This window comes from Rissa tridactyla, unplaced genomic scaffold (assembly GCF_028500815.1).
Source record: "Rissa tridactyla isolate bRisTri1 unplaced genomic scaffold, bRisTri1.patW.cur.20221130 scaffold_598, whole genome shotgun sequence".
In the NCBI taxonomy this organism is placed as follows: domain Eukaryota; kingdom Metazoa; phylum Chordata; class Aves; order Charadriiformes; family Laridae; genus Rissa; species Rissa tridactyla.
Genome location: NW_026529809.1, coordinates 32,790 through 43,243, shown reverse-complemented (window position 1 = coordinate 43,243; position 10,454 = coordinate 32,790). Strand labels below are relative to the sequence as shown.

At 66.1% G+C, this 10,454-nt stretch overlaps 1 protein-coding gene across 1 annotated transcript; it reads left to right on the top strand.

The window, feature by feature from the left end:
• Window positions 1-2,509: 2,509 nt before the first annotated feature.
• Window positions 2,510-9,310, top strand: LOC128903668 (serine protease 33-like; the record flags this gene model as incomplete). Its single annotated transcript, XM_054187675.1, has 4 exons — window positions 2,510-2,673; window positions 3,838-4,131; window positions 5,506-5,692; window positions 8,651-9,310. Coding segments are annotated over 4 exons (1,122 nt in total), but the record flags the coding sequence as incomplete, so codon positions are not given.
• Between the last annotated feature and the right edge of the window lie 1,144 nt (window positions 9,311-10,454).

The window sequence follows — 10,454 nt, the reverse complement described above, 5'->3', positions numbered from 1 at the left end:
GTGTGAGGGGACAACACGGAGGGACAAGGGGGTGTGAGGGGACGGGGGGACTGAGGGGGAATATGGACGCGAGAGGACTGTGAGGGGACAGGGGGCTCTGAGGGGACAGGGAGGTGTGAGGGGACAATATGGAAGGACACGGGGGTCTGGGGGGACGGGGGTGGGGTCTGAGGGGATCCTGAGGGCTCATGGAGGATCGGGGGCGGGGGGGACGACGACAGGGAATCCTGGAGGCCATGGGGGTCTGAGGGGACATGGCGGGGACACGGGGGCTGTTGAGGGAACTCGGGGGGGGGACGTGAGGGGATTTTGAGGGTCGTGAGGGGACCCTGAGGGGACGTGGCGGGGGGGGGGGGGGGACACAGGGAGGGGACCCAGGGACGTGAAGGGACATAAGGGGACGTGGGGGAGCGTGAGGGGATTTGAAGGATCGGGAGGGGACGCGGGGGGGGGGGTCCTGAGGGGAGACAGGGGGACACAGGGGGGTCCTGAGGGGACGTAGAGGGACGGGGGGGTCCGAGGGGACACAGGGGTGTCAGGGAATGTGAGGGGACACGGGGGGGTCCTGAGGGGAGACAGAGGGACACGGGGGTGTCAGGGGACATTAGGGGACAGGGGGGGCTGAGAGGACACGGGGGGGGACCTGAGGGGACATAGAGGGACATGGGGGTCTGAGGGGACATAGAGGGACATGGGGGTCCGAGGTGACACGGGGGGGGGGGGGCCTGAGGGGACATAGAGGGACATGGGGGTGTCAGGGGACATGAGGGGACACAGGGGGGTTCTGGGGGGACACGGGGTGTCTGAGGGGACACAGAGGGACACGGGGGGGCCTGAGGGGACACAGGTCATTTGGGGGGACATGGGGGGTCTGAGGGGACATGAGGGGACACAGGGGGGGTCTGGGGGGACACGGGGTGTCTGAGGGGACACAGAGGGACGGGGGGGGCCTGAGGGGACACAGGTCATCTGGGGGGACATGGGGGGTCTGAGGAGACACAGAGGGACATGGGGGGGCCTGAGGGGACACAGGTCATTTGGGGGGACATGGGGGTGTCAGGGGAACATGAGGGGACACAGGGGGGGTCTGAGGGACACAGGTCATTTGGGGGGACAGGGGGGGTCTGAGAGGACATGGAGGTGTCAGGGCACATGTGGGGCCGGGGGGGGGTCTGAGGGGACATGGGGGGGGGACACACGGGGCTGTGAGGTGACACGGGAGGACTTGATCACGGGGGGCCATGGGGGTTATGGGGGGGACACGGCGGGGGGGGGGTGTCTAAGGGGACACAGGGGGGGTGTGTGGAGGGAGAGGAGGTGACACGGCCGGGGGGGGGGGGGGGGGGGATGTCACGCCGCCTGTCCCCGCGGGACACATTCCTGGGGGCAGGTTTTTCCGGCTGGGCCGTGGCCCCGGAGGGGGGGGTGGTGGCCCCGGATGCCCGGGTCCCCTCCCGGATGCCCGGGTCCCCGACGTGTCCCTGTCCCCGTGCCCCCCCCCCATCCCCCCCCCCCCCTCACTGGGGGTGTCCCCGACGTGGCTTTGATGTTGTCACCTCCACAGGTCACCGGGGGACAGTGGCAGCGGATGAGTCAGGTGAAGGGGGGGGGGGACACACACGACGTCCCCTGGGGGTGCTGCCACCCAGATCGGGCCGGGGGGGGGGGGAAACATGTTTTTTTTGGGGGGGGTCCCATAGTTTAGAGCGGGGTGTGGGGGGGTTCCTGTGGTTTCGGGGCGGGGGCATGATTTTTTGGGGGGCTCCCATGCTTTATTTTGGGGCAATTGGGGGGGGTCCCATGGTTTGGAGGAGGAATTGGGGGATCCCATAGTTTAGGGGGGGGCCGGGGGGGTTCCCCATGGTTTTGTGGGGGGGGATCGGGGGGAGTCCTATGTTTTTTTGGGGGGGTCCCATGTTTTTTTGGGGGGCGATTGCGGGGGTCCCATGGTTTGGAGGAGGAATTGGGGGGGTCCCATCGTTGTTTAAGGGGGGGGGACCCATGGTTTTTTGGGGGCGTCCTACATTTTGGGGGGAGTCCAAAGATTTTTTGGGGGGGTCCCATATTTTTTGGGGGTCGACTGGGGGGGTCCCATGTTTTGGAGGAGGAATTGGGGTGGGGGGGTCCTATAGTTTGGGGGGGGGGGTGGTCCTGGGTGCTGGTGTCCCATGAAGGGGGGGATCAAGGGGGGGTCCTATGGTTTTGGGCGGGGGGGGGGATGACCGGGGGGTTCCCCATGGGTTTTTGGGGGGGGGGGGGGGTGGGAGTCCCATGGTTTGGCGGGGGGGTGTCCCAGGTGCCAGTGTCCCATGGAAGGGGGGGGATGGGGGGGTCCCACGGTTTTGGGGGGGGGGGGGGATGTGTGTCTGGGTGTTGGTGTCTTATGGGGGGGTGGGGCATGGTTTTGAGGGGGAATAGGGGGCTCCCCCATGGTTTTGGGGAGGGGGGGGGATCCTGGGTGCTGAGGTCCCTGACACACACCCCCCTCTCTCTTCCCCCCCCCCGACAGTGCCGTGTGGGACCCCCCGTGCGCACGCGGGTGGTGGGGGGCGTGGGGGCGCGAGCCGGGCAGTGGCCCTGGCAGGCCAGCATCGCCTTCCGGGGCCGCCACGTCTGCGGGGGTCCCTCATCGCCCCCCGCCTGGGTCCTCACCGCCGCCCACTGCTTCCCCTCGTGAGTAACCCCCCCCCCAGCACCCTAAAATACCCCCCCGCACCCCAAAATACCCCCCCGCACCCTCCAAATCCCTGACAGCGCCCCTAAACTGCCTCCCTGCTCCCCCCAAACGCCCTTGCTTCTCTAAATACCCCTTGAGACAGCGCCCCCCCCCCCCCCCCCCCCCAAAATCCCTTGGGGACCCCCCCTTCTCCAAAAATCCCTTGGGACCCCCTAAATCCCTTGGGGACCCCACCCCCAAAATGCCTTGGGACCCCCAGAACCCTCCCCTGCCCCCCCCCAGACACCCCCTGAAGTGCCCCCAAATCCCTTGGGGACCCCCCCCCCAAATTCCTTGGGACCCCCAGAACCCTCCTCTGCCCCCCCAACCCCCCTCCAGACCCCTAAATACCAGCACCCACAAACTTCCTCCTAATGACCCCCAACCCCTCCCCAAACAATCGCCAACCCCCCTCCCTACACCACCGGACCCCCCCTTGGGTCCCCATTACCCCCCCCAAAAACCCCTGAGACCCCAACCACCCTCCCTACACCCCTCAAATTACCCCCCCTGGACCCCCACCGCCCGCCTTGGGACCCCATTACCCCCCCAGAAACCCCCTGAGACCCCCAACCCCACTCCCTACACGCCCGGACCCCCCCTTGGGTCCCCATTACCCCCCTCAAAAACCCTGAGACCCCCAACCACCCTCCCTACACCCCTCAAATAACCCCCCCTGGACCCCCACCGCCCGCCTTGGGACCCCATTACCCCCCCAAAAAACCCCTGAGACCCCCAACCCCCCCCTCCCTACACCCTGGACCCCCCCTTGGGTCCCCATTACCCCCTCAAAAACCCCTGAGACCCTCAACCACCCTCCCTACACCCCTCAAGTAATCCCCCCCACCCCCCAACCCCCTCAAAACCCCCGAGACCCCCAACCCCCCATCTTGCACCCCCGGACCCCTCCTTGGGACCCCATTACCCCCCCCAAAAACCCCTGAGACCCCCAACCTCCCTCCCTACACCCCCCAAATTACCCCCCAACCCCCCCTTGGGACCCCATTGCCTCCCCCCCGCCAGCTCCCCTGGGGACACCCCTCTCCTTGGGAGACCCGGGGAGGGGGGGGGGTCCCCAGTGTCTGAGCCCCCCACTCTATGTGTGTGTCGTCCCCCCCCAGGGAGAACCCCCTCTCCGAGTACCGGGTGACGCTGGGGGCCCTGCAGCTCCTGTCCCCCCCCGCCGACGCCCAGGTGAGGCGGGGTGGCCGCCGTCACCCGCCACCCCCGCCTACCGCGAGGGGGACGCCATCGAGGGGGACGGGGACATCGCCGGGGACCTGGCGCTGGCCCGGCTGGACCCCCCCATCACCCCACCCGCCTGGTGCGCCCCATCTGCCTGCCGGCCCCGCCGTCCGCTTCCCCCCCCGGCACCAACTGCACCGTCACCGGCTGGGGGGACATCCGCACCGCCGGTCAGTGTCACCGCGGCGCCACGCTTGGGAATATCCCGGGAGGTTGGGGACGGGTTGGGGACACTTGGCACCAGCTTTGGTGGCATTTGGGAGCATGTGTGGAGCTTGGGGACAGGTTCAGGACACCGTTGTCCCCAGGTTTAGCAGCACTAGGAACATCTGTGGAGGTTGGGGACACTGGCCACCAGATTTGGTGGCATTTAGGAGCACCCATGGAGGTTGGGGACACTGTTGTCACCAGGTTTGGTGGCACGGGGAGCTCCTCTGGTGGTTGGGGATAGGTTGGGGACACTTGTCACCACGTTTGGTGGCACTGGGAGCACCCATGGAGGTTGGGGTCACCGTTGTCCCCAGGTTTGGTGGCACCGGGAGCATCTGTGGAGGTTGGGGACAGGTTGGTGACATTTGCCACCATGTTTGGTGGCACTGGGAGCATCTATGGAGGTTGGGGACAGGTTGGGGACACCGTTGTCCCCAGGTTTGGTGGCACTGGGAGCATCTATGGAGGTTGGGGACACTTGTCCCAGGTTTGGTGGCACTGGGAGCACCCATGGAGGTTGGGGTCACCGTTGTCCCCCGGTTTGGTGGCACCGGGAGCATCTGTGGAGGTTGGGGACAGGTTGGGGACACCGTTGTCCCCAGGTTTGGTGGCACTGGGAGCATCTATGGAGCTTGGGGACAGGTTGGGGACACTTGGCACCAGCTTTGGTGGCATTTGGGAGCATCTGTGGAGCTTGGGGACGCTGTTGTCCCCAGGTTTGGTGGCACTGGAGCACCCATGGAGGTTGGGGACAGGTTAAGGACACTGTTGTCCCCAGGTTTGGTGGCACTGGGAGCACCCATGGAGGTTGGGGACAGGTTGGGGACACTTGCCACCACATTTGGTGGCACTGGAACATCTATGGAGGTTGGGGGACACTTGTTGCCAGCTTTGGTGGCATTTGGGAGCACCCATAGAGGTTGGGGACAGGTTGGGGACACCGTTGTCCCCAGGTTTGGTGGCACTGGGAGCACCCATGGAGGTTGGGGACAGGTTGGGGACACTTGCCACCACATTTGTGTGGCACTGGGAACATCTATGGAGGTTGGGGACAGCTTGGGGACACCGTTGTCCCCAGGTTTGGTGGCACCGGGAGCATCTGTGGAGGTTGGGGACAGGTTGGGGACACCGTTGTCCCCAGGTTTGGTGGCACCGGAGCATCTGTGGAGGTTGGGGGACAGGTTGGGGACACTGTTGTCCCAGGTTTGGTGGCACTGGGAGCACCTATGAGGTTGGGGGACACTTGTCCCCGGCTGCGGTGGCACTGGCGGCACCCGGGGGGGGCGGGTGTGGGACAGGTCGGGGACAGCCTTGTCACCGGGGTGTCCCCGCAGGTCCCCTGCCGCCCCCCAAGACGCTGCAGCAGCTGGAGGTGCCGCTCCTCAGCCACCGGCGCTGCCGCTGCCTCTACGCGGGGACGGGGGACACGGCGGGGACAGGGGACACGGCCGGCCTTGGGGACACCCGCCGGGGACACCCTCTGCGCCGGCTTCCCCCAGGGGACAGCGCGACGCCTGCCAGGTGGGTGCCACCGTCCCCAACGTCCCCTCCCCCCCGGCTCCGTGTCCCTCCCGCTCGCGGTGTCACCTCTGCCACGTTCCCCCATGTCCCCAACGTCCCCAATGTCCCTCCTCATCCTCTCCTGTGTCCCCATCGTGTCCCCAACGTCCCCCAATGTCCCCAACATCCCTCTTCATCCTCCCCGTGTCCCAAACGTCCCCCAATGTCCCCATTGTCCCTCTTCATCCTCCCCCGTGTCCCCATCATGTCCCCAACGTCCTCATTGTCCCTCTTCATCCTCCTCCGTGTCCCATCAATGTCCCCAATGTTCCTCTTTGTCACCCCACGTCCCCCCATCTCTCATCCTCCTCCCCTGTGTCCCATCAATGTCCCTCTGTGTCCCAATGTCCCTCTTTGTCACCCCATGTCCCTCCATGTCCTTGTCACCCCCTCCATGTCCCTGTGTCCCCAGTGTCCCTCTTCATCCTCCCCCATGTCCCATCGTGTCCCAACATCCCCCAACGTCCCTCTTCCTCCTCCCCCCGTGTCCCATCGATGTCCCCAATGTCCCTCTTTGTCACCTCCATGTCCCTCTTCATCCTCCCCGTGTCCATCCATGTCCCTCCGTGTCCCCAATGTCCCTCTTTGTCACCTTCCGTGTCCTCAATGTCCCTTTTCACCCCGTCCACGTCCTCCTGGGTCCCCCCGTGTCCCTCTTGGTCCCCCCCACGTCCTCAATGTCCCTCTTTGTCACCCCCATGTCCCTCCATGTCCCTCTTTGTCACCCCCATCCCTCCACGTCCCCCCTGCGTCCCCAGTGTCCCTCTTTGCCACCCCAATGTCCCCGCTCTGTCCCTCCACGTCCCCCTGCATCCCGTGTCCCCAGTGTCCCTCTTTGTCACCCCTGTCCCTCCACATCCCCCTGCGTCCCCCCATGCCCCCAATGTCCTCTTTGTCACCCCCATGTCTCTCCACGTCCCTCTTTGTCACCCCACTGTCCCCCATGTCCCTCTTCATCCTCTCCTGTGTCCTGTGTCCCATCAATGGTCCCCAATGTCCCTCTTTGCCACCCCAATGTCCCTCTTTGTCACCCGCCTGTCCCTCCACGTCCCCTCGTGTCCCCAATGTCCCTCTTTGTCACCCCTGTCCCTCCACATCCCCCCGTGTCCCCCCGGTGTCCCTCTTTGTCACCCCCCCTGTCCCTCCACATCCCCCCGTGTCCCCAATGTCCCTCTTTGCCACCCCCCTGTCCCTCCACGTCCCCCTGCGTCCCCCGGTGTCCCTCTTGTCACCCCCCTGTCCCTCCACGTCCCCCTGGTGTCCCTCTTTGTCACCCCCCCTGTCCCTCCACGTCCCCCTGCGTCCCAATGTCCCTCTTTGCCACCCCAATGTCCCCGCTCTGTCCTCCACATCCCCTGCATCCCGTGTCCCAGTGTCCCCTCTTTGTCACCCCCCTGTCCCTCCACATCCCCCTGCGTCCCCCCAGTGTCCCTCTTTGTCACCCCCCTGGTCCCTCTTTGTCACCCCCCCTGTCCCTCCACATCCCCCTGTGCCCCCCCAATGTCCCTCTTTGTCACCCCCCTGTCCCTCCATGTCCCCCCGTGTCCCCAATGTCCCTCTTTGTCACCCCTCTGTCCCTCTTTGTCACCCCCCTGTCCCTCCACATCCCCCTGTGCCCCCCCAATGTCCCTCTTTGTCACCCCCCTGTCCCTCCACGTCCCCCTGGTGTCCCTCTTTGTCACCCCCCTGTCCCTCCATGTCCCCCCGTGTCCCCAATGTCCCTCTTTGTCACCCCCCTGTCCCTCTTTGTCACCCCCCTGTCCCTCCACGTCCCCCTGTGTCCCCAGTGTCCCTCTTTGTCACCCCCCTGTCCCTCCACGTCCCCCTGTGTCCCCAGTGTCCCTCTTTGTCACCCCCCTGTCCCTCTTTGTCACCCCCCCTGTCCCTCCACGTCCCCCCGTGTCCCCAATGTCCCTCTTTGTCACCCCCCTGTCCTCCACGTCCCCCTGGTGTCCCTCTTTGTCACCCCCCTGTCCCTCCATGTCCCCCCGTGTCCCCAATGTCCCTCTTTGTCACCCCCCTGTCCCTCTTTGTCACCCCCCTGTCCCTCCACATCCCCCTGCGTCCCCCTGGTGTCCCTCTTTGTCACCCCCCTGTCCCTCCATGTCCCCCCGTGTCCCCAATGTCCCTCTTTGTCACCCCTCTGTCCCTCTTTGTCAACCCCTGTCCCTCCACATCCCCCTGCGCCCCCCCAATGTCCCTCTTTGTCACCCCTCTGTCCCTCTTTGTCAACCCCTGTCCCTCCACATCCCCCTGCGCCCCCCCAGTGTCCCTCTTTGCCACCCCCCTGTCCCTCCATGTCCCCCCGTGTCCCCAATGTCCCTCTTTGTCACCCCCCTGTCCCTCTTTGTCACCCCCCTGTCCCTCCACGTCCCCCTGCGTCCCCCCAGTGTCCCTTTGTCACCCCCCTGTCCCTCCATGTCCCCAATGTCCCTTTTTGTCACCCCCCTGTCCCTCTTTGTCACCCCCCTGTCCCTCCATGTCCCCCTGTGTCCCCAGTGTCCCTCTTTGTCACCCCCCTGTCCCTCCACGTCCCCCTGCGCCCCCCCAATGTCCCTCTTTGTCACCCCCCTGTCCCTCCATGTTCCCCCGTGTCCCCAATGTCCCTCTTTGTCACCCCCCTGTCCCTCTTTGTCACCCTCTGTCCCTCCACGTCCCCCTGCGTCCCTCTTTGTCACCCCCCTGTCCCTCTTTGTCACCCCCCTGTCCCTCCACGTCCCCCTGCGTCCCCCCGGTGTCCCTCTTTGTCACCTCCATGTCCCTCCATGTCCCTTCCCCGTCCCACCACCGCCCCCTCCCCCACCTCCACGTCCCTCTTCACCCCCTGGCCACGTCCCCCACACCGTCCACCACCGCGTCCCCTCCCCTTCCCCCGCCCTGGTCCCCCCGCGTCCCCCTGACGTCCCGGTGTCCCCGCAGGGTGACTCGGGCGGTCCCCTCTCCTGCCGGGTGGGTGACACCTGGCTGCTGGCGGGGGGTGGTGAGCTGGGGGGAGGCCTGCGGGCTGCCCGGCCGCCCCGGCGTCTACACCCGCGCCGCCGCCCACGCCGCCTGGATCGCCGCCGCCGTCCCCGAGGCCCCCCCTGCGGCACCCCCACCTGGCCCCCGCCCCCGAGGACGAGGGACCCTGCGAGGACGAGGACGGCGACGGGCACCCGGTCACCTGGTCCCGACCGCTGCCACCCGACCACGGCCACAACGGCGCCCACCCGGCCGCTCGCCCCGGCCACCTCCTGCTGCTGCTGCTGCTGCTGCTGCCCCTCGGCCTGCGCTGAGGGGGCGGGGGGCACCCCCAGGGGCGGCTGGGGGCACCCCGAAGTGACTCGCGGCAACCCCCAGTTGGCACCCAAAAGTGACTCGGGGCACCCCAAGGTGGGGCATCGCACCCAAAAGTGACTCGTGGCACCCCAAGGTGGGGCATGGCCCCCAGAAGTGACTCGTGGGACCCCAAGTTGGCACCCAGAAGTGACTCATGGCACCCAAGGTGGGGCACGGCACCCAAAAGTGACTCACAGGACCCCAAGCTGGCACCCAAAAGTGACTCATGGCACCCCAAGTTGGCACCCCAAGGTGGGGCACGGCACCCAGAAGTGACTTGCAGGACCCCAAGTTGGCACCCAAAAGTGACTCGTGGCACCCCAAGGTGGGGCATCGCACCCAAAAGTGACTCGTGGGACCCCAAGATGGGTCACGGCACCCAAAAGTGACTCACAGCACCCCCAATTGGCACCCAAAAGTGACTTATGGCACCCCAAGTTGGCACCCAAGATGGGTGATGGCACCCAAAAGTGACTCGCGGGACCGCAAGTTGGCACCCAAAAGTGACTCGTGGCACCCCAAGGTGGGTCACGGCACCCAAAAGTGACTCACAGGACCCCCACTTGGCACCCAAAAGTGACTCATGGCACCCCCAGTTGGCACCCAAGGTAGGGCACGGCACCCAAAAGTGACTCGCGGGACCCCAAGTTGGCACCCAAAAGTGACTCGTGGCACCCCAAGGTGGGGCATCGCACCCAAAAGTGACTCGCGGGACCCCCAGTTGGCACCCAAAAGTGACTCGTGGCACCCAAGATGGGTGATGGCACCCAAAAGTGACTTGCGGGACCCCAAGTTGGCACCCAGAAGTGACTCGTGGCACCCCAAGTGGGGCATCGCACCCAAAAGTGACTCATGGCACCCCGACTTAGCACCCGCGATGGTCCACGCCACCCAAGATGGCTCATGGGATCCCCAACTTGGCACCCGAGATGGACCACGGCACCTGAGATGGCTGGTAGCACCCATGATGGCTCATGGGACCCCCAACTTGGCACCCGCGACGGACCGCGGCACCCGCCACGGCCCATGGGACCCCCCAACTTGGCACCCGAGATGGCCCATGGGACCCCCAACATGGCACCCATGATGGACCATGGCACCCATGATGGTCCACAGCACCCACCATGGCTGATGGACCCCCGCTGTGACCCCCCAGGATGGCTGACGGCACCCAAAAATGCCTCGCCGCACCCTGACTTGGCACCCGCGACGGACCACTGCACCCGCGACGGCCCATGGGACCCCCAACATGGCACCCATGATGGACCATGGCACCCATGATGGTCCACAGCACCCACCATGGCCGACGGAACCCCGCTGTGACCCCCCAGGATGGCTGACGGCACCCAAAAATGCCTCGCCGCACCCCGACTTGGCACCTGCGACGGCCCGCGGCACCCGCGAC